Source organism: Coenobita brevimanus, chromosome 90 (assembly GCF_032717465.1).
Source record: "Coenobita brevimanus isolate Jiangsu-jjx chromosome 90, ASM3271746v2, whole genome shotgun sequence".
Taxonomy (NCBI): domain Eukaryota; kingdom Metazoa; phylum Arthropoda; class Malacostraca; order Decapoda; family Coenobitidae; genus Coenobita; species Coenobita brevimanus.
Genome location: NC_137043.1, coordinates 28,895,044 through 28,920,013, shown reverse-complemented (window position 1 = coordinate 28,920,013; position 24,970 = coordinate 28,895,044). Strand labels below are relative to the sequence as shown.

General features: G+C 42.0%; 1 protein-coding gene across 1 annotated transcript in view; it reads left to right on the top strand.

The window, feature by feature from the left end:
* LOC145411652 (uncharacterized) overlaps window positions 1-24,970 on the top strand; it is a 159,723-nt gene that overhangs the window by 33,301 nt on the left and 101,452 nt on the right. The window contains exon 4 of the mRNA XM_080281658.1: window positions 10,327-10,425. Within this exon, the coding sequence (XP_080137784.1) occupies window positions 10,327-10,425 (99 nt within the window). The remainder of the gene's footprint in view (window positions 1-10,326; window positions 10,426-24,970) is intronic.

The window sequence follows — 24,970 nt, the reverse complement described above, 5'->3', positions numbered from 1 at the left end:
AGGACGAACTCTAGATGTTCCCGGAGTGCGCTCAGCTTGGGGATGGCTGGAGTAGTGTCCTGCTGGGCGGAGTCTGCATCATCATCGCCTTCGTCGTCGGAATCTTCAAGTTCGGGACTGACACCAGCAACCGAAGACGCGATCTCGATATCAGACAACGTCTGATACCCAGGATCGCCCTCGTCGTCGTCCAACCACTCACGAACATCGTCCACATCAACATCGTCGCCGTGCGTACGTAGCCGTGCATGGAAGTCATCCACGTCAAACCCTAGGAAATCGTACTCCACATCTGTTCCGAGAAGCAGACGAGACCAACCATTTTCAAGAGTTTTCACAGGGACTTCCTTCCATGCACTAGCCCAGTTGTACAGCGCAGACTTGATGTTGTAGCGGCGAAGGTTTTCCAAAGTCCGCTTGCCTCGAGTGTCACGTCCTTCCCTGCGCTCGTCCTCGTCCTCGAGAACCACCATCACCTCGTCCAGGAACTTCCGACGGTACAGGCGCTTTGTTGCCACGATCACTCCTTGGTCCATTGGTTGAATGAGAGCAGTCGTATTAGGTGGCAGAAACATGCACCTAATACGGCCATTCTCAGCAACCAAGTCCTTGTCGCACGGGTGGGCAGGTGCATTGTCGAGGAGAAGGAGAGCCTTTACCTGGTCGCGAGGAATTCCCAGTGTCTTCGTCTGGTAATGTATGACCTCCTTGACGAAGTGATGGTGAAACCAGTCTTTGAAAATCACAGCTGTGAACCATGCTTTCAAAGAATGGTACCATACGACAGGAAGGACATCCATCACCCCACGAAGGCACCGAGGCTGCTTTGCACGGCCAACAATAACGGGCTTAAGCCGGTGCATGCCGTTAGCATTGGCACAACACAAAGCAGATATCCGTTCCTTAGAAAGCTTGTGGCCAGGTACACGCTTCTCCGTCTCATCGGCGAGAGTGTTCGTTGGCACCGAGCGATAGAATAGGCCAGTTTCGTCAGCGTTATAGACTTGACCGAGAGTGAGGCCCTCCCTGTCGATCAAGCCTTTCACCTTGTGCCGAAACTCGTCCACTCCATCCTCGTTAGCGTCCAATGCTTCGCCATGTGCTTTACGGTTAGTAAGGCCATGTCGCAACTTGAACGCGAAGAGCCAACCCTCGGATGCCTTGAAGTCTAGGGCGTCGTGAAGCCTTGCAAACTTCTCAGCAGCAGCCTTCAGCTCCGTTCCACGTACCATCACACCAGCTGCACGTTGCTGTCGATACCAAATCAACGTGGAGCGGTCGATCTCTGCATACTTGGGAGTAAACATAACCTTCCTCTCCACGTTGCGTTTGCTTCTCGACGAGAAGTCAGCCGTGTACTGCATGAGCTTGTCTCGGGAACGCTTGATATCAAACAAAGTCGACCGGGCCAGGTTGAACTCGCGGAGAATGCGAGAGGAAGACCAACCCGCATCAACCTTCTCCAATATCTCCCGTTTCTTCTCCAGAGTCAACACCACTCTCTTCCTTTTCTCAGGAGGCGGGGCCATCATCACACACACTAAGAGTAGGGCAGAGAGCAGCAGGAGGCCTTGCAGCAAGTACGGCACCACCACAAAAGCGAGCACGTGGGCAGCCATGACGAAGAGCGTAGGTCTTGTCGCGGTGAGAGACAGGCGGGAAGTGGGGAGGATGCAGCGGCGCTCTATCGGACGTCGGAGGAATGACGAACCAAAACAATGCTCTCACGCGGCGCGCGCGGCAAGTTCAAATTACGGACGGCAAAAAATCGATTTTTTTTCCAATTTTTTTGGATTTTCGGACCATTTTGGGAATGTTTGATCCCAGGACGATAAGGTTCGGTTAGTGGGGATGTTCGGTTATTGGGCGTCCGGATATTAGAGTGATTACTGTACTTCTGTATGGAAAGCTATATTTCTTGATATCCTTCAAGCAGCTTGACTTTTTCAATTTCATTCCGTGTCCTCTTGTTGCTCTCTTATCCCATAAAAACAGATCTTCACGGTCAATTTTATCTACTCCCACCATGGTCCTGAACACTGCAATCATGTCTCCCCTCTTTCTCCTTTCCTCTAAGGAAGGCAAATCCAGCTTTTCCAGCCTCTCTCTGTATGACAGGTCTGTCAGACTGGGGACCATTTTGGTTGCTGTTCTTTGTATACTCTCAATCTTGTTTATATCTTTCTTTTTGTGTGGGGACCACACTACCGCTGCATATTCTAACCTGGGGCGGATCATGGCCACTATCAATTTTTTCATCATCTCCTCATCCATATAATGAAATGCTACTCTTATGTTAGTCAGGAGTTTATAAGTCTCTCTAACTATCTTATTAATGTGCTTTTCAGGTGACAAACTATCTTGGACCAGCACTCCTAAGTCTTTCTCTTCTCTCATTTTAGTGATTAATTCATTACCCAACAAATAATCCAATGATGGCCTCCTGGTACTTTTACCCATTTCCAATATTTTACATTTCTTTACATTAAATTTCATTTCCCACTTCCGGCTCCAATCATGTATCCTATCCAAATCCTCCTGCAGCATTTTACAATCCTCCTCAACCTCTATCTTCCTCAAGATCTTTACATCATCAGCAAACAGACTTGCATAACTGTTCACTCTATCTACCATATCATTTACGTAAATCAGAAACATTACTGGTGCCAACACCGAGCCTTGGGGGACACCAATTGTTACTTCCCTCCATCCAGACATCCAATCCTTTATTACTGTCCTCATTTATCTGTCTCTCAAAAAGTCTCATCCATTCCAGGAGTTTCCCTTTCAGTCCTCCTATATATCCTAGTTTCCACATTAGTCTCTTATGAGGTACCTTGTCAAAGGCCTTCTCTAAGTACACACAATCCACCCAACCATCTCTCTCCTGTACCACGTCAATCGCTCTTGAGTAAAAGCTCAACAAGTTAGAAACACATGACCTTCCACTTCTGAATCCAAACTGACATTCAGCCAAAATATTCATCTCTTCTAGATATTTTATCCATCTGTCTTTCAGGATTTTCTTGCACAATTTTGCGACCATGCTGGTTAGAGACACTGGTCTATAATTCAGGGGTTCTTCCCTGTTTCCTCCCTTATAAATTGGTACCACATTTGCCCTCTTCCATTCTTGTGGCACTTTCCCCTCTTCCAGAGAACTGTGAATTTTATCTGCCAGTTGTTCCCTGCATTCCTTCAGTACCCAATTAGAAAGTCCATCAGGTCCTGGGGCTTTCCTTACATCTTGGGTTTCCAATAATTTGTACACTTCCTGTACCTCCACTTCTATATCTTTTATCACCGGTACATTTCTAGCCACTCCCTCCCCTTCCACAAACTCTTTTTCATTAGTGAAAACTGATTGGAAACATTTGTTCATTATTTCAGCTTGCATTGCCGCATCCTTAAAAACCTCTCATACTACTTTCAATTTAGTGATTTCTTCCCTTTGTTTCAATTTGCCATTAACAAATCTATAGAACAGTTTGGGTTCATCCTTGCATTTGTCTATTATACCTTTTTCAAAATTCCAGTCTTCCTCTCTACGTATTCTTGTGTAATCATTTCTAGTTCTTTTATATTCTTCCTTTGTTCTGGTGTTGCCCCTCTTTCTCCAGTTGTTCCACGCCTTATCTCTCTTTTTTTTTTTTGCTATCCTACACCTTCTATTAAACCACTCCTTTTTCCTGTTTTCTTTCCCTCTTACTCTTGGTACAAATTTTTCCACTCCCAAATTGTAGAGGTCTAGAAAGATATCCCACTTCCTTTGTATCTCTCGTTTCTCTGAATTTTCTCGAATCCGCATTTTCAAGAAAGTTTCTCAGTCCTGTGAAATTAGCTTTCCCAAAGTTGTATCTTCCCTGTCTATGAAGCTCGTCTCTTGGCTCAACGTTCCCTATTATCATCTGGAACTCAATGACCACATGATCACTTTTTCCTATAGGACAGAAATATTTCAGTGATTCTATTACATCGGGTTCTTTGGTAAACAGTAAATCTAACCTTGCTGGTATGTCCTCACCTCAGAACCGTGTCTCTTCTCTGACCTATTGCGTCATCACATTATTCATCATTATATTTAATAATATAGTGCCCCTCGAGTCCTCGCTGCCTCCTGAGTCCCATTCCTCCCAGTTCACCTCTTTACAGTTAAAGTCGCCCACCAAAATTATATTACTGCTTTTCTCAATTATTTTTTGTAAATAGCTAGCCATATCTGACAACATCTCATGGTATTCGTCATCATTCCATGCTCTCGTCTTAGGGGGAACATACACTACCACCATATCTCTCTTCACTTTCCAGTTTCTAATTTCATATATATCACTTCAGCCCTGCCTTCTCCCATTTCCACGGTATCTACATTTACGTTGTTCTTCACTGCTATCATCACTCCTCCTCCCGTTTTTTCTTTTCGGTCTATTCTCCACAGATTGTATTTACCATCTCCCAAAAGAACATCAATATCCTCTCTTAATTTGGTCTCTACAAAGCACATGACATCAGGTTCATATTCTCTCAAGAAATCATTAATTTCAAGCCTTGCCGATATTAAACCATCAGTGTTTGTGTATAATCACCTTTTAATTATTTTTCATATTTTTTATACCCTCTTCTCTCGTTCTCTCCATCAGTACCACTCCCTCAATTTCTTACCACTTCCTCCATTTCTAATCTTTCACAGCTATCCCCCTTAGTTTCCATCGCTTCTATTTCCTTATATACCACTTCCTTACTTTCCTATCCAGTACTCTCCAAAAAAAAGTATTATATTCTTCCTCTGTCCTCTTATCATTTTTTTCCTTTGCTTGATCCTTCAATGATTTTAAAACTTCTCTTTCTTCTTCATTTAAATCTTTTCTTATTATAATATTATCCATTCCAGCCTCTTTGCTTAATTTCCAGGTCATTTTGAGTATATCATTTACTAAACTTGCTGATGTCAACTTGACTCTCATTGGTCTTGTTTCCTCTTTCCTATAAGGCCCTATCCTCCTTACTTCCTCAATTTCTTTTACCCACTTGTCTCCTTTGGGGTCAGTTTTGCCTAATATACCTCTCACCAGGTTCGTGTCTCTCTCGAGTCTCACGAATCTAACCTTTTCTTCCTCCTCCCTGTTTCCAAATATTACCACGCATCTGTTCCTTTTTACAGTTTCTCGCACTATTTTCTCTTTTTTCTTCAGTATTTTCGCTACATTTTCTTCCATCTTTTTCTTGTTCATTTCCCTTTCTTCCTGGATGATTTCTCTTAAGCTGACCACTTCTTTCTGTTCTTCTTCTACGTGTGCCCACTGTGCCTTATGTTCTTCTAATACACTACTCACCTTCTCTGTTTTATTAGTACTCTCTTCTAGTTTCCTCCTCAATTCAACATTTTCACGCTTTAAATTTCTGATTTCTTCATTCGCCGTCTCACTGGAGTGGATCAGACTCTGTATGGTAATTTCCATATTCTCAGAAACATCCTTTAACACTAAATTCTCCACTTTCTTTTCAAGTTCACTAATCCTCATTATCAATGTTTTAAGCAGATCAATGATATTAGTATTTCTATCAAATCCTGGAAATTCGAGTCCCTCAGTGTTTACATTTTCGGCCATGTTGGATGTTGGTTACTGTAGCAAAAACAGCTGTTACCAAAAATACTACAAAACATTCATGTATATTTTTCCCAATAAATCTTTACATTTTGGTAGTCTGTATTAACTTACAATATTTTAAACTTAAAACAAAACCATAGGAGACAGGATAAACATAATTCCTGGAAACTACTTAAGGTATGCAGCCTGGGCCTGGGAGCTGTTGGGAGACACGTCCGTCCATTGTGGTTGTCCGTGTGTGTGTGTGTGTGTGTGTGTGTGTGTGTGTGTGTGTGTGTGTGTGTGTGTGTGTGTGTGTGTGTGTGGGTTTACATAGCTGTATTTACCTACTTGTGATATACAGGAAATGAACTACACCTGCGGGGTCCCGTCACTGTTTCTCAAATAAGTCAAATTTTGCTTTGAACTCTTTTGAGGTTTTGGACTGGATGATCTCTTTGTCCTGGTTATTCCATAGGTCTGTGCATCTATATGGAAAAACTATTTCTTGATGTCCTTCAAGCAACCTGGCTTTTTCAGTTTCATTCCGTGTCCTTTTGTTACTCTCTCATTCCATATAAAGAGATCTTCTCTGCCAATTTTTTCTACTCCCATCATGGCCCTGAACACTGCAATCATGTCGTCCCTCTATCTCCTTTCTTCTAAGGTAGGCAGATCGAGCTTATCCAGCCTTTCCCTGTACAACAGATCTGCCAGGGTAGGGACCACCTTGGTTGCTGTTCTTAGTATTCTCTCAATCTTGTTTATATCTTTCTTTTTATGTAGGGGCCACACTACTGCTGCATATTTCAACCTGGGGCAGATCATGGTCATTATCAATTTTTTCATCATCTCGTCCACGTAATGAAATGCTGCTCGTATGTTAGCCAAGAGATTAACCCTTTAACCGCGGGTGTCATTCCAGAATGACATTGCAAAAACTGGACCAAACCGCGGGTGTCATTCTCGAATGTTTGTGAATATTTTGAATACTCTGCGTTTTTTCCGTGCGCCAATTGTTTCAAGGGAGAGTAGCTATTAAGTTCTTTCACTCCAGCCGACCCCCACCTCCCCTCCCCCCCCTGGGGCTCCACCTCCCACCCCCTGGGCCCCCCACCCCACCCCGGACCAAACACGCATCAGTATCTGTCCAGCTGTGTGAGTGACAACACTGCTGATGTGGAAGTGAAGGCAGGCAATTACAGTGCCTTTTACCTGCCTCAGTGAACGCAGAGTGGGTGTTTATCGTATGTGCAGTGTTCATATATGTTTATAGTATTATTATCAGAATGAGGTTGGCATTTGGTAATGGTGTATGAAGGAAGGTAATGGTGTGTGAGCGAAAAATAGTGATTTTAGATCGCTCACTTCTAATGGCACTGCCCATCCAGTGTTAATCAACGAAATCATGAAACCTACATCATTGCAAAGCCGAAGGTTAGTACTTTCTAATGGTACCTTATTTTTCGCTCTAGATCTATTCTGTGCAGAGTTATAAAAGTTTAAAGTTTGTTTACATTTTGGTCGAAACCCCCGCGGGAGAGGACAGTCGGGGCAAAACAATGCCCGCGGTTAAAGGGTTAAACGTCTCTCTAACTACTGTATCTTGTTAATGTGTTTTGGGGGTGACAAATTATCCTGGACCAGCACTCCCAAGTCCTTCTCTTCTTTCACTTTTGTGATTGGTCATTACCCATCAAATAATTGAGTGACAGTCTTTAGGTACTTTTACCCATTTCCAATATTTTACATTTTTTTGCATCAAATTTCATTTCCCACATGCAGCTCCACTCATGAACCCTATCCAGGTTCTCCTGCAGCATTTTACAGTCTTCTTCAGTATCTACTTTCCTTATGCTCTTCGCATCGTCAGCAAACAGACATGCATAACTGTTCACTCCATCTACCGCACCATTTACGTAAATCAGGAACATTATGGGCGCTAACACAGAGCCCTATGGGCCTCCACTTGTTACTTCCATCCACCCAGATAGCTTGCCCTTTATTACTGTCATCATTTGCCTGTCTCCCAAGAAGTCTCTCATCCACTCCAAAAGGTTCCTCTTCAGTCCTCCTGTGTGTTCCAATTTCCACATTAGTTGCTCATGGGGTACCTTGTCAAAGGCTTTCTCCATATTTAAATAAACACAATCCACCCAACTCTCTCTCTCTTGTAGCATGTCAATCACCCTAGAGTAGAAGCTCAACAAGTTGGAAACACACAACCTTCCATTTCTGAATCCAAACTGACTTTGAGCCAAAATGTCCATCTCCTCCAGATATTTTATCCATATGTCTTTCAGGATTCTCATGCACAATTTTGCAACCAAGCTGGCAGGGACACTGGTCTGTAATTCAGGGGTTCTTCCTTGTTCCCTCCCTTATAAACTGGTACCACACTGGCCCTCTTCCATTCCCAAGGCACTTTCCTTTCTTCCAGAAAAGACACAATCAGACAGCGAATCTTATCCACCAGTTGTTCTCTGCATTCCTCTAGTATCCAATTTGAGATCCGGTCTGGTCCTGGGGCCTTCCTCACATCCTGAATTTCCATTAATTTGTTCACTTCTTGCACTTCATCTTTTACTTCTTTTATTAATACATTTCTAGTTACTCCCTCCTCTTCCACAAAATCACTTTCTCTTGTGAAAACTGACTGGAATAATTAGTTATTTCAGCTTGCATAACCCCATCTTTGTAGACATTTCATTCTACTTTAATTTTATTGATTCCCTCCTTTTATTTCACTTTGTCATTAACAAACCTGGAGAACAGTTTAGGTTCATCCTTACATTTGTCAATTATACCTTTTTCAAAGTTTTTTTCTTCCTCTCTATGTACTCTTGTTTATTCATTGTATTCTTGTATATTCATTTCTAGTTCTTTTGTATTCTTCCTTTGTTCTATCATTACCTCTCTTTCTCCATTTGTTCCATGCCTTATTCCTTTCTGTTTTTGCAATCATTCACCTTTTATTGAACCAGTCATTTCTCCAGTTTTCTTTCCCACTAACTTTTGGCACATACTTTTCCACACCCATATTGTAGAAGTCTTGAAAGATATCCCACATCTTTTATATTTCTCGTTTCCCTGAATTCTTGCCAATCTGCTTCTTCTAAAAATTTCCTCACTCGTGTTAAGTTTGCTTTCTCTAAGTTGTATCTTCCATGCCTGTATAGCTCATCTCTTGTCCCCCTATTGCCTACTGTCATTTGGAACTCATCACATGATCACTTTTGCCTATAGGACACATAATAGTTCAGAGATTCAGTTGCATCAGGTTCTGTGGTTAGAATTATATCTAGTCTTGCTGGTGTGTCATCATCTCTAAATCTTGTCTCATCTTTGACCCACTTGGTCATTACATTGTCCATTACTATATTTAACAGTATACTGACCCATGAATCTTCACTATTTCCTGAGTCCCACTCCTCTCAGTTTTCCTCATTACAATTAAATTCACTTATCATGATTATGCTGTTGCTTTTCTCAGTCATTTCTGTTGGTATCTGACTGTGACATCTTTTGACATTCCTCCTCATTCCATGCCCCTGTCATGGGGGGGGCATAAGCTACTGTGATGTCTTTCTTACCTTTCCTTTCTGGTTTCTATTACCATGTTTATCACTTCAGCCATACCTTCTCCCAGTTCCACACTATCCACATTTAGGTTGTTTTTCACTGCTATCATCACTCCTCCTCCTCTGTGTGTGTGTGTGTGTGTGTGTGTGTGAGAGAGAGCGCTAAACTAGTGTTACTGTGTCTACTTTTATCCAATCTATTTTTGAACATGAATGCTTTATGCTCCCATCAGTTCCCATTTCAAACTTCTCCAAATAACTGTAGGACATGTGTGGATTTTTTTTTTGTTTTTTTTTTACATCACTTAAGATGTGCTCTTCTTCATTTTACATTCATGTTCTCTTCTCCATGTTTCATCTTTCACAAATAAAATCCTCTCTCCACGTTTTCTATTCCTCTCATTTCTTTAAACATCGTAATCAAATCTTCTTTTCGCTTAAGGCTTGCAATTACAGCTTCACCGGTCTCTCCTCACAAGGTAGCTCTCTTGATATTGGTCATCCTTTGCACCTTTTCTAGCTTAAAATATTTCTTTAAATACAGTGAACATACCATTGCTGCATATGCTAATCTCGATCTTATCAAAGGCACAATCATCTCCCTCAGCATCTCTTCCACACAGTTAACCCGTTAATTGCTCTATATAGCCTGGGCTGTTCCAAGTGTGACTGCTCAATACAGCACTGGCTGCGCAGGTGAATTTCGAATATACTGCCTTGGTGACCAAGGCTGACCCATGCAAGCATGTTTGAGCCTTGAAAACCAAAACTGAAACTGAAACCGAAAAAGAAACCGAAAACCATACATTCCAATAAGGAATCAGACACTACGATGTTCATCCATGGCTTTACCAAGGTAAATATTGAGCTAATATTTTGTTACTATACACTTTGGCATGTGTTCTTTCATTTCCTAAGACAAAATTTGGCCTTAGGGAAATTTCATTTTTACCCCTATGTCTGCGCACCACGGACACCTCCAAAAAACCGCCACACGCAGTTAACGGGTTAAAAGCCTCTATCGTATTGGTGAAGTTTATATGCCTCTCCAACAGTCCTTTCAGACATACTGTCCTCTGTGTAAGTGTAACCCACTCCCCACAACTCAACCTCTGTGGAAACAAGAGTGAGGATAAAGTTTCTTATATGCTCTTCAACAGGATGGACTGCCCTAAAGATTGCATCAAAGAAAGGAAATTACAAGATGGTAAAGATGCTGTTAGATTCTGGAGCTAGTGTCGACAAAGCTGATAATGAGGGTAAATAGTAGTGCATGTGTTATGTTCCTTTTATAGTAAGTTTTACCCTTTCAGCACAATGACATTCTTTTATACTCTTGCAGCCTTCAGGTTGTTTTGTTTATCTTAAGAAAGATCTCTCTTACAGAAGGGGATATATGCAGGCTGTATGTAGCTTGCCCAGTTCGAAAAGTTTCTTATGATGTTCTGAATATTATCAAGAATAAAGTTTAAAATGTCATCATACAGTACTTAAAGGGTGAAAAATCTCTCTCTCTCTCTCTCCAAAAATAATTTTGTTCAGCAAAGGTAGAGTGGAGGAGAGTAATGCTATAGTGCACTTTACAGCCTACAGTGGTATCTACCAGTAACAGCTCTCTTCTAGGCAACAGCTTGACTTTCAGTCTTTCTGAATACAATCATCAGCTATGGGTGTTATTTTAAATGGGAAATAAAACATTTTATGCAGGTAATAATGAATGTGTAAACTTGGAGAAGAACCTTGATGATCCTTTTAGCATTGTGCAGGTGTCAGACATGGATACATTTTTGTTACAGGGTTGTTAAATATGAGAAAAAGGCAGAATATAAGAGAGAAGTGGAGGAACGATTGGGTAAATATGAATTGGAGCAGATGGGGGACATGGAAGGTGTGTGCAAGATATTCACAGAAGAAATATGTGCAGCATGTGATGTGGTGTGTGGGGTGATGAGAAGACAGAAGAGGGTGCAAGGAACAGCATGGTGGAATGAAGAGGTGAGACAGGCTGTGGCACAAAAGAAGAAACCATACAATGAATGGATGAGAAATAGGGGCCTGGAAGAAGTTCAGAAGCGGAAGAGAGTTATATGTAGAAAGGAAGAGAGAGGTGAAAAGATTAGTAAGAGTAAGAAGAGAGCGGATGAAGAATTTGGAAGGAATTTGAGTGTAAAGTGGAGGGACTGTAAGAAAATGTTCTGGAAAGAGGTGAAGAGAGTAAGACAGGTTGGCAGTGAAGTTAGTAGAGGAGTAAAAGATAAAAATGGTAGATTACTAGTGGAGAAGGGAGAAAAAGTGAGCAGATGGAGAGAAACACTTCAATGAATTGTTGAACATAAAGAATGGAAGTAATGCAAGTATAAGTGGCTGGGGAATGGCCGGGAGAAGGAGGGAGGTTAGAAGACAGGAAGAAATCAGTAGGATAGAAGTTGTGGAGGCGATGAAGAAAGTCAAATTGGGGAAAGCCCCAGGAATTGCTGGAGTGTGTGGTGAAATGCTGAAGCATGGAGGAGAGATAGTAGTAGAATGGATGTGAAAGATGTGCAGATTGGCATGGGAGGAAGGTAGAGTCCCGGAGGATTGGAAGTCAGGTATAATTATTCCCTTGTACAATGGAAAAGGGGAAAAAGAAGTATGTGGTAATCATAGGGGCATTTGCCTTCTTAGTATATTAGGAAAAGTGTATGGTAGGATACTTATTGACAGAGTTAGGGAAATAACAGAGGAATTAGTTGGTGAAGAACAGGGAGGCTTTGTGTCGGTTTGTGTGGATACCTTAACTGGTCACTAATATATCAGCTTTATGGAACCCCACAGCTGATCAATTTATGTATCAGCTTAGACGTGACTGCACTGTTCCAAGCAAGGTTATAACGTTTTGCCTGGTCGAAGTCACTTCCAGCTGACACTCCATCAAATGTCTTCTCACACACTGGAAATGGTGGGAAATCAGTTTAGATCCTGTTGAAGGAATGGTAAAGGTAGCGTGTGCAGGTGAAATGAAAACTAAGCAGATTTCTCTCTCTTTATTGGCCACAGAAAGATACAACTGCGACACAGAGTGAGCCCAGAGTAAATACGTCCCTCTCGTTTGAATGATAGGAGCATTCTCTGTAGCTGGCCGGCTTTCCCCGCTGGGAGTGGCGCTTAGGTCAGCATATACAGAGGTGCCAAACCCCACAGACAGTTGGGATATATACATGAATAGAAGCATCACAACATTACCATGCACATTATACACCTCAATGAAGTAGTATTGATTACACTAAAAGAATACCAATAGGGTAAATATTTCCCAAGACTTTAAACATATGTTCAATTCATATTTCTCTATCGCATTCCCTTTACCCTCATTGTTTATGATAGAGAATGCTAGGCTCTGCAAAATCTAGTGCTCATTTCGTTCCCACAGCACGCTACACTAAAGTGGTATTTGGACTCTTATCTCAACGCTACAACACATTTTCTCTAAATGTGAATAATATAATGTGTACAGTAGTGACAGACATGCTCCAATGTGGAAAAAAATGTCAGACACTAAAACAGCTTTAGGAAGGGAAGAGGTTGTGTAGATCAGATATTCATTCTTAGATCTTTAGTGGAAAAGGTTCTAGAGAAGGGAAAGCAGTTGTATGCGGCCTTCATGGATTTGGAGAAAGCATATGACAGGGTGGATAGACAAGGATTGTGGAAAGTATTAAGAATATATGGAGTGGATGGGAAGTTGTCGAATGCTGTGAAGAGTATGTATGAGGGGGCTAAGGCTGCAGTGTGTGTGGATGGTGAACTGAGTTAATTTTTCTCTCTGAAGGTTGGGTTGAAACAGGGATGTGTCATGTCTCCATGGTTGTTCAATCTGTTCATGGATGGGGTAATAAATGAGATACAAGGTAGGGCAGTGGATGTTGGAGTGGCCCTAGTGAGAGAGGGTAGTGTTTGGAAACTCCCTGTACTGTTGTTTGCAGATGATACTGTGTTGTTAAGTGAAGACAAAGGGGAGCTGCATGGCTTGGTGGATGAGTTTGGGAGTGTAAGAAACGGAATCATGAGTTATTTACGAGGAGTCTGTGGAGTCACATGGAGAGACAGGCTGACAAATGAGGATATAAAGAAGCGTTATGGTGTGGATGTGGATATGATAGGAAGAGTTAGGAGGAACACACTGAGGTGGTTTGGCCATGTGGAGAGGATGGAGGGTGAGAGACTGATGAGGAGAGTATATGTGAGTGAGGTGGAGGGGGGGTGGGAGGGGGAGGCCGAGAATGAGATGGAGGGATGGAGTGGAGAGGTATATGAGAGAGAGGGGGGTGTGAGTCGGGAGCAGGGCAGTGAAATGGCGCAGAACAGGGCAACGTGGAGGTGATTTGTTTGTGGCCACCCTGTACGGGATTAAGGTGTCTGGCAATAGACAGATAGATAAATATGTGTATACATATGGGTGGAGTAGTCAGAAAGTTAAAAGTGAGTATAATAGATGTAGGAGCTAAAAAGTTAAATAGTAATGTACAGTCGGTCAACTTGCAATTTGGCTTTATGCTGATGATGCTATCTTGATAGCAGAAAATGAGAGTAATTTGTAAAAGGTAATGAATGAATCTGATAACTTGCTTACAATGTAAGAAGTCAATGTGAAGAAAAGTAAAATACTGGTATGTGGGAAGAAATAATATGACACAAAGATTTCGTCACATAATAAAGGAGATAAAGGAGTCACAGTGAACTGTAGAGGGTTCAGATGCGAGAAGAAATACTTAAAAAGGTTTAAATACCTGGGAGCAATATTGTGTATCTATCTCTGTTCATAGCCAGATGCACTGATCCTGTAAAGGGTGGCCACAAACAAATTGCCTCCATGTTGCCTTGTCCCCTGTCATTTTGCTGCCTTCCCCCCAGCTCACACCCCCCCTCTCTCATATACAATATTTGCTGGTGTATAGGGCGACTCCTGAACATTAAAAAATGCCTAAAATTGGGGGTCGTCCTAAACACCGGGTATAAAATCCTAACCTTTACATCCTGTGGTTATGGGATTCATAGGCATGATAGGGAACATCACCAAACACTCACCCTGACCCTTGATTCCCTGAATATAGTGCGTATACTGTCAAAAACTGTTGATGTTACTATCATCATCATTAAATGCAACTTGTTTTCTATTTGAAGGCAAACTGTTATAAAAAAAATATCTCCATGGATACGACTATGAGGAAATAAGAAAGATGAGTAACCTGTTGAGCCTAAGCCATAAACACCATCGTATGTCTTGGTAGCGACAGGCTGGGTTGTTTACAAATTATCACCAAGCGCAGGGTGGCCAGATACAGTAGAAGTCCGATTTTTCGGCATCTATGGGACCAGGCAAGTGCCAAAATATCAAAATTGCCGAATTATCAAAAACCCTACCCACTCAGTACCTTGTATGTTTCGGTGAACATTATCATCACTACTCATATCATTACAAATGTGTTTGGAGAGAGTACTGTATACTGTTTGATACTGTACAATACTGTAATGAATACAGTACTATACATGAATATGAAAAATAAAGAAATTAATGAACATACTGTATATAAATGTAATGGTACAGTAGGCCTACAAGTTCACATGCACTTACCTAAACTTGTAGTAGGTTCCTTATTTACATATGTACAATAGAAGGGGTTGATTGGAGTCTGCTACTTCTGGAAGAAGTCCCCAGCAGTAGAGGGGACGAAAATAATCGGGAAATTTGCCGAACGATCAGAGATTTTCGTAAATGGGACTATTTCTCAAAACTGCCGAAATGTCAGATTTGCCGGGGAATTGGATGCCGAGGAATTGGACTTTTACTGTATGAAGCAGGGCTCATTACCAACAGTGATAAACAACAGTGACATTGCTGTTATTCCTGGTGTATTAACTTCAGTCCTACAACCACCACTTGATGTCTGTCTGAATGAACCATTCAAAGACCGCATCCGTGAGCAATGGAACGAGTGGATGATCAGTGGTAAAAGGTCATATACAAGTGGTCGGAATATGCGTGCTTCAGGTCTGGATGAGCTGTGATTTTATTATCAAGGCATGGAATGATATTTCTGTGGAAACTGTTATCAACTCTTTCAAGAAATGTGGAATATCCAGTTCAGTGGATGGCATAGAAGATGACACTTTGTGGGCGGATGAGGAAAAGGAAGCCAATGCCAAAGCTACACCTTTGAATTCAGAGTTTGATCCTTACAATGAAGAACTGCAAACTTTAATGCAGGATGAAGTTTATGAACTGATGATGTCAGATGTGGATGATACCCCTGGGGGTAGGTTTTTTTTTCAAGAATACTCCCCCAGTATCCCTGCTTGTCGTACAAGGCAACTAAAAGGGCTGGCGGAGGGTTAGTGCCCCTCCCCGGAAAACAACTAAAAAGACAAACAAGAAGCCTCGGACAAGGACTGACCAAAAGATGATGACCCAGGACTGGACAACGGACATGGTAATTGCAACATGGAATGATGAGGTGAAAGTGAGAGAGATTGTCCAGGTGCTTAAGGGTGCAAAAGTTGATGTATGTGGAGTAACTGAAACTAAATGGGGAGGTGCGAGTGTGAGAGAATGGTTGTATGGGTGGGGTATATGTGCAGGAGTAGGTAAGAATGAGACAGCAAAAGGAGTGTGTATAGTTGTGAATAAAAGATGGAAGAAGAACATAAGAGAGTATGGATCAATTGGGTCAAGGATTGTGTGGGCAAGATTGAAAGTTGGAATACAATTGTGGGCAATTGTGTGCGTGTATGCGCCAATGCAAGATCGTGCAAGCAAAGTGAGAGAGGAGTTCTGGACAAATATGGAAGTGTGCATGGAAAAGTTTGGAAGGAATGAGAGAGTGTTTTTGAACGGTGATATGAATGGTAAAGTAGGGAATGTGAAGGTGGATGGAATAGTTGGTGAGTGGGATGTGCCTGCTGAGATAGATGAGAATGGCAGTGCGTTAGTGGACATTTGTGCTGGGAGGGGGTTGGTGACAGCCAATACCCTCTTCAGGCATAAAATGATCCACAGGTATACATGGCGAGTGATGAGAAGGGTGGGTGGTGAACTGAATGAAAGGAAGGCAATGATTGATTATGTGTGAGTGGATGAAAGGATGCGAAGATGTGTAATGGATGCAAGAGCTTATAGAGACTGGGGGAGTGGACTTTCTGACCACTACTTGGTGGTGGCCAGAATCAAGATCCAAATAAGATGGAGAAATAGAAGAAGGGAAGGACGGGAAGAAGGAGTATTTGCAAGAAGAGTGGAAAGGTTACAAGAGGATGAGAAAAAGGCAAAATATAAGAGAGAAGTGGAGGAACAATTGGCCAAATATGAATTGAAGCAGATGGGGGACGTGAAAGGTGTGTGCAGGATATTCAAAGAAGAAATATGTTTTTTTTTTTTTTTTTTTTTTTTTTTATGTGTCCGACTCTGGGCATAGGCTTCACAGCCTGCTATCAAGGCCCAGCAGTCCTCCTACATACCATACACCTCTACATGTCACCACTTCGGCGCTAACACCCACCGTCCATATTGAATACATGCTAGGGCTGTCTCATACAGGACTGGTGTATTGGTATTAGCGGGGGTATTTTTACGACATGTCGGCGGGTCTTGTGGTAGATCAGTAAAGCCTGATTTAATGAAGTTCAAATCCTTAAACTGTTCCCTGCCCCAGCCGGGATTCGAACCTGGGTCCGTTAGGATTGCAGGCCACCTCTCTACCGATTGAGCCACCGCCTCCCCATGTGCAGCATGTGATGTGATGTGTGGGATGAAGAGAAGACGGAGGGGGGTGCAAGGAATAATGTGGTGGAATGAAGAGGTGAGACAGGCTGTGGCACAAAAGAAGAAAGCATACAATAGATGGATGAGAAATAGGGGTGTGGAAGAAGCAGAGAGGCTGAAGAGAGAGTTATATGTAGAAAGGAAGAGAGAGGTGAAAAGATTAGTAAGAGAGAGTAAGAAGAGAGTGGATGAGGAATTTGGAAGGAATTTGAGTGTAAAGTAGAGGGACTGTAACAAAATGTTCTGGAAAGAGATGAAGAGAGTAAGACAGGGTGGAAGTGAAGTTAGCAGTGGAGTGAAAGATAAAAATGGTAGATTACTAGTGAAGAAGGGAGAAAAAGTGAGGAGATGGAGAGAACACTTTAAGGAATTGTTGAACACAGAGGATGGAAGTAATGCGAGTATAAGTGACTGGGGAATGGCTGGGAGAAGGAGGGAGGTGAGAAGACAGGAAGAAATCAGTAGGATTGAAGTTGTGAAAGCAATGAAGAAAGTTAAACTGGGGAAAGCCCCAGGAATTGATGGAGTGAGTGGTGAAATGCTGAAGCATGGGGGAGAGATAGTAGTAGAATGGATGTGGAAGATGTGCAGATTAGCCTGGGAGGAAGGTTGAGTCCCGGAGGATTGAAAGTCAGGTATAATTATTCCCTTGTACAAAGGAAAAGGGGAAAAAGGAGAGTGTGGTAATTATAGGGGCATTTGTCTTCTTAGTATAATAGGAAAAGTGTATGGTAGGATACTTATTGACCGAGTCAGAGAAAGAACAGAGGAATTAGTTGGAAAAGAACAGGGTGTCTTTAGGAAGGGAAGAGGTTGTGTAGATCAGATATTCATTCTTAGATCTTTAGTGGAAAAGTTTCTAGAGAAGGGATAGAAGTTGTAAGCAGCTTTCATGGATTTGGAGAAAGCATATGACAGGGTGGATAGACAAGGATTGTCGATAGTAGTAAGAATATATGGGGTAGATGGGAAGTTGTTGAATGCTGTGAAGAGTATGTATGATGGTGCTAACGCTGCAGTGCATGTGGATGGTGAACTGAGTGAATTTTTCTCTTTGAAGGTTGGGTTGAAACAGAGATGTGTCATGTCTCCATGGTTGTTCAATCTGTCCATGGATGGGGTAATAAAGGAGGTACAAGGTAGGGTAGTGGATGTTGGAGTGGCCCTGGTGAGAGAAGGTAGTGTTTGGAAACTCCCTGTACTGTTGTTTGCAGATGATACTGTGTTGTTTAGTGAAGATGAAGGGGAGCTGCATGGCTTGGTGGACGAGTTTGGGAGTGTGTGTAAGAAACGGAATCTAAAGGTGAATGTAAGGAAGATAAAGTGATGGTCTTTGAAAGAGGTGAAGTCAGTGAATGTACAGCGAGGTTGGATGGTGAGGAATTGGAAAATGTGAGTACGTTTAAGTACTTGGGTAGTGTGAAGAGCAAGGATGGAGGTTTGGAGGGTGAAGTGCTTGAAAGAGTACAATAGGGAAGAAGGGTTGCTGGTTCCTTGAAAGCAGTGATAAGAAACAGGGAAGTTAGCATGGAAGTGAAAAAGTTACTACGTGACAGTATTGTGATACCAACTCTAACGTATGGAAGTGAAGCTTGGACGTTGTTGGAAGGACACAAGTCAAGAGTGAGAGCAGTGGAAATGAGTTACTTAAGAGGAGCCTGTGGAGTCACATGGAGAGGCTGACAAATGAGGATATAAAGGAGTGTTGTGATGTGGATGTGATAGGAAGCGTTAGGAGGAATACACTGAGGTGGTTTGGCCATGTGGAGAGGATGGAGGGTGAAAGACTGACAAAGAGAGTGTATGAGAGTGAAGTGGAGGGGGGGAGAGGAAGGGGGAGGCCGAGGATGAGATGGAGGGATGGGGTGGAGAGGTATATGAGAGAGAGGTGTGTGAGTTGGGAGCAGGGCAATGAAATGGCGGGGGATAGGATGACGCGGAGGCGATTTGTTTGTGGCCACCCCAAACGGGATTGAGGCGTCCGGCAATTGATTGACAGTTGATGTGATGACTTAAATACAATGTAGCTTTCATTTCATCTATTGTACAAAATTCACAGTAACATGATATAAAGTTTTTAATACAATATGAGTTTATACTTGAATATTAAAAGTATATCCCATTTTGATATCTGTGGTGGCACATGCAGCCTAGATAGCCTATAAAAACCCATAGACGAAGCTGGTTTAAAGTAAAACCTAACCAAAGGCTGTGTTGCTTAGCAACATGTTAATAGTATCATTTCACTGGTCAGTGGGAAGAGTGATAAGGGACTGGGGTTACTGGGGCAGCAAGCTCCCAGTGTCTCAAGAGTTGGGGCTCGTCTCATGTACAAAGTATACCTCTAAACCCACATTTTGTATGGAAATACAGTATTAGGAGTAGTCTCATACACAGGTCGGCCTTATACACAAGCAAATACAGTACCTTTCTAGTCCATTCCTCCATTTCATCCTCGGCCTCCCTCCCCCCAACCTCACTCACATACCTTCTCCCTGTTAGTCTCTCACAAAATGGAATGCGAGTTTAAGGAGACATCATTTTAAGGAAGAAGAGTAACTGGAGTGCTCAGTTGTATTTTGAAGGGTAGGATGGTTAATATGGAGGTTAAGATGGCTCTGCATGAAGGTGTTTTATTGATGACACTCGTATGGGAAAGAAGCCTGGGCAATGAGTAACAGAGTTTTCCAAGCTGAAGACTGTACCCAAACTGTAGAAATGACCTTTCGCTAAACAGCTGCAGGCACAAGGATGGGTGGTGTAAGTTAAAGTAAACTTGTGAGTATTATGGAGTGGATGAAGGAGCAACAGGAGTGAAATGTAGGATACTGATTGGATTAAAAGAAATACACTGAGATGGTAAGGACATAAACCAAGAAAGCACTTGATGCCAAGGAGCGCCTATGAAAGTGAGCTAGAGGGTAATACTGGTTGAGTTAGACCATAAGGTGGTATGGAAGAAGAGTGCAGCAGTACAGTGGTAAGAGAAAAGAATGCGGAAGAGAAATGTGTAAGACAATGAGAGTGATATATTAGGATACAATAGCTTGGGGGAGTTCTGGTATGATCATCCCCTATTTGGTGTTCCCAGGACAGAGGAAGGTGTTGGAGATTATGATAATGATGAAACATTGCTCGAGCGCTCTGAAAGCATTATTATATCAAAATTAAGAATGCAGTAACATTGCAGACAATTCTGACTGAACACAGCTAACCTGAGTAAGGCTGGGTGGCTCTGAAAATGAACACTTGCACTGTGGGTTATCACTACTGTACGTGAAACAAGCTCTACAGAATAACAAATGTTAGCACTAATCAGTGAACTGTTGCATTACTGTGATGACAATGCAGCTTTTCTGCCTGATTACACTTGTTGCAGTCACAGATCATGTAAAAAACCTACAGTCTACGTGAAAAGTCCTTCCACAGCACTTAATCCATTCAGATTACTAGTTTAGAAAGAAGATTTAATAGAAATGGTTCTCACACCCTGACTTGTACCAAACTGTGCCTCTAGACACCATATGATGGTATTGCTGCTTCATCACCCATATCAGTACAGTACTGGGACATCTGAGTTGGTGTGTGTGCTTTTACACTGGCTAACTTAGGACACTGTATCTGCAGTCTCCATGTATTGAGCCAGACAGATATTCACTCATTTATTGGTTTCTCTTCAAAGGTAAGAATTTACATAGCAAAGGAATTTTCAGTGGGTGAAATGTAATCTGATTCCGTTGTAATTATTGGGAAAGTAGCTTTTAGTTTGCTCATTTAAGATCCTTGTCTCATTCTTCTGTGAAAGATTGTTTCTGAGATATGTATCTAGCAAGCAGAATGTACTAAGTGGTACAAAGATTGATAATACTGATTTTACATTGTGAAGAAGTTTACTTACCACAGTGTTAAAGGAATTCCTATTTCTCCTCATTACTCTGGTCTAAACTACAGTTCAGTACAAAATGATTTTATCAGAACTGTATTCTCAGTTTACATTGTAAAGGTGAATCACTAACACACTTTCAAGCAAAATTTCCAATGGCCTTGAGAATACTGTAGTTGTGACTGCTGTGATCCCAGGCTTGTATGAATGTGAATCTGGTAGTTTGCAGGATACTGTTGCCCTTATCTTGCAGTCTACTATCCTTCTTTCAGGGGATAGGAGGGGAGTTGAAAGCTGTTTGTAAAACTGGGCAGATCCACTGCCCAATTATATCAGTACTGTACCACTGAATGAAGATATCCCTTTCCACCACCACTGAGTGTTAAAATGTGTTCATGTACAGGTATTTATAAAATACCCAGCTACAAAATGTACTGATTCTACATAACTGTTAAATATTCATTAAAATTAACATATAAACAGTAGCAGCCGTGGCTCAGTAGGTTAGAGCGCTCCGCTCTGACCGAAGGGTCGGAGGATTGAATCCACCCAAGGGCCATTGGTAGACATCAGGAAGGGCATCCGGTCATAAAATGCTACACGCTTCAGTCCAAAAGTCCTCTACCCAGGGGCAACGCCTTAGCCCTTTGGGGATACCTGGCGTAAAACCAAATTATTATTTTTTATTTTTATTTATATATAAACAATCTGTTGATTATATGGAAATAATCTGGTGATTAATATTCATCACAGTTTAGTAAGAACATCACAGAATTATATACTTCAGAGGGGTGTCCATCATCCACTCACTCAATGTAGGGATGCCATATGGTTTCTACACTGAGTGACAAGCCAAATGGTTTCCTGTGCCCAGGAAACCATTTACTACACTGGGTGGCAACATATAACCAGGGTTTCTGGCCAGGCTAAGTGTCCCCCAGATTCCCCTATCTAAATATCACTTAATCATGGTAAATGTTTCAGAAAGCCTCAGAAGGCCCAATATCTGCCCAGGGCCCTAACCATATGAGCAGATTCATATGGTCATGCGGAGTTGTGAATGAGAAGCGCAAGAGGCTGGAAGTGATGAATGTATTCAAGAATGCGAGATGTGCCATGATGGCGTTGTGTGAAACAAAGATGAAAGGGTGTGAAGTGAGGGAGGGGGAGGGTGTGAAATGTGTAGGCTTGGGGATGAATGAGCGAGGAAGATGCAAGGAAGGAATTGCTTTGTTGAAGAATGAAGTGTGGCAGAGTTTAATGAGAGATTACAGATTTATCAGCTCAAGATGTATGTATGTCAAGTTCAAGTCTGAGAAGGTGAAAGCAGCTGTGATTGTAGCATATGCACCATGTGATGACAGGAGTGAGTGAGAGAAAGAGGTTTTGGGATGAGCCGGAAGAAGGAGTGGGAAAAATGCCCAGGACCTATAAAGTGATCGTCATAGGCGACATAAATGGAAGAGTAGGCACTGGTCCCGAGAATAACATAATGGGTTGTAATGGAGTACCAGGAGAAAATGACAATGGAAAGCAACAGAAGGATATGTGTTAGGAAAGGAGGTTCTACATTTGTAATTCATATTTCAAACACAGAGATGCACATAAATGTACATGGTGTAGAGGGAATGGGGATCATGTTGAAAGGAGCATGATTGATTAAATGCTCGTAGAGAGGTCAATGCTGGGAATGGTTGCTGATACAAAGGCTGTGCGAGGATGGTGTGGAGGTCTGTCCGATCGTATGATTGTGGTGTGCAAGATCAAGCTAAGAAGAGTGAAGTCGACCAAGAGAGAGAGGAGCAGTCAGGGATACAGACTGAAAGTCGAGAAGCTAATGATCAAAGAAATGGCAGATGAATACAGGACCAAAGTAGGGGAGAAGTTAGAATCAATTAATTGGAATGAAATGGATCTGGACAGCCTGTGGAATGTACTGCTTAGTTAGGAATGCTACAGCGGTGTGTGGTGTGGCGAGAGTAACAACAAAGAAGAAAGGTATGGCACGGTGGGATGAAGAGGTTAAGAGAGTAGTGGAGGAAAAGGGGAAGAAGTGGCTAGAGTGGTTACAGGACAGAGGTTCAATTGAAAAAAGAATTGAATATATTAAGAGCAAGAAGCAGGTAAAGACTCTAGTGAAGAGGAAAAAGGAGGAGGTAAATGACCTAGAAAGAAAAATGAATGTGAAGTACTCTGAAAATAGAAAGTTATTATGGAAAGAGGTGAAGAAATGTAGAAGTGACAGCGGAAAAAAATGTGAAAGTGTGAAGGATGTAAGAGTGGTAGATTATATTTACCCATGGGGATGAAGTAAGGAAATGGAAAGAATATTTTGAAAGCCTGATGAATGGGAACAGAGAAAGCAAAACCACTGTAAACATGATTGGTTTTCAGGGTGTGCAGAGAAGGAATACAGTGCCAGGAAACGTGACACTTGTATGAGTGAAGAACGCTGTGAAGTGGCTAAAAAATGGGAAAGCACCTGGGGCTGATGAGTATATGCAGAGATGATTAAGTGTAGTGAATAGAGCAAAATGAAGTGTTTGTTGGAGGTATGTAAGAAGGTATGGATGAGTGAAACTGTGCCAGCAGAGTGGAAAAAGGCTGTGATTATACCCCTGTACAAAAAAAAGATAATAACGGTGAGCAAAGTGAGTGCAAGAATTATCGTGGCATAAGTTTACTGAGTGTGGTAGGGAAGGTATATGGATGACTTATTATAAAAAAAGTAGGAAAGATATCAGAAGTCCTAGTAAGTGATAAACAGAGTGGCTTTAGGAAAGGCAGAGGATGTGTGGGTCAAATAGTTGCAGTAAGATAGACAGTGGAGAAGGCTTGTGAGAAGGACTATAAGGTATTTATGGCATTCAGGGATCTAAAAAAAAGCATGTGACAAAGTAGACAGATGAAGACTGTAGAGGGTTTTGTGCACGTATGGTGTAGGCTGTAAGCTGCTAGGTGCTGTCAGGAGTTTTTATGATGGCAGTGAAGCATGTGTAAGAGTAAATGGGTATCTAAGTGAATGGTTCACAATCAGTGTGGGCCTGTGACAAGGTTGTGTGAGGTCCCCATGGTTGTTCAATATATAAATGGATGGGGTGATAAGAGAAGTAAAAATACAAGTAATGGAGAGAGGGATGGCATTGGTAATGAACAGTGATGGATGGAATATCTCAAATTTGTTGCAAGCTGATGATGATGTACTACTTGCAAACACTGGACAAGAACTTGGTAGACTAGTGCAGAGTTTTGCTGATGTTTGTGAGTGTCGTGCCTTAAGAGTAAATGTAGAAAAGAGTAAAGTGATGATTACTGTTTAAGGTGCCTCCCATAGTGATGTTACAGTGAATGGAGAGACAACAGAATTGGTGAGAGTTCAAATATCTGGGTACAGTGACAGAAAAGAGAGGAAAATGTGCAAAAGCAGCAGAAAGTAGAGTGACACAAGGAAGGGAAGTAGCTGGTCCTATGAAGGCCTTGATAAGAAACAGAAGCTTAAGTGTTGCAGCTGCACAAGGTTTACATGAAGGAGTGTTTGTGCCAACTTTAACATATGGATGTGAGACTATAATGTGTCATGAAAACAAAAAGTCAGAGTGAGAGCAGTGGAGATGGGACTACTGAGGAATGTACGTGTAGTACAGAGAGTAGATAGGATATGAAATAATGTGATTCATGAATGATGTGGACTGAGGAAGTCTGTGGACACCAGAATTGAAGAAAGAGTACCAAGATGATATGGTCATGTGGAGAGAATGGATAACAATAGAGTGGTGAAAAAGGTATAACTGAGCAAAGCTGAAGGAGGGTGAGGCAAGGCAGGCCAAGGGGAAGGTGGAGGGATATGGTGAATGAGTGTGTGAGGAAGAGAGGTTATGGAAGTCGATGAGGGTGGGAGACTGACAAGAGATCGAGATGACTGGATGAATGTTGTGAGAAGAAGTGCATGATCAGGGTTTTGGTACCCCTTTTAATTGGACAGCGTCCGGATTAACTCTATTGGATACATTTATGTAAAGCTACAGAATGTGGTGAATGTTTTTGGAGTATCAGATAGAGTCAGGATTCTGGGGACTTGAAAGATGAGTGAATGGAAGCATAAAAAACTGGCTTGGGTAACCTTGGG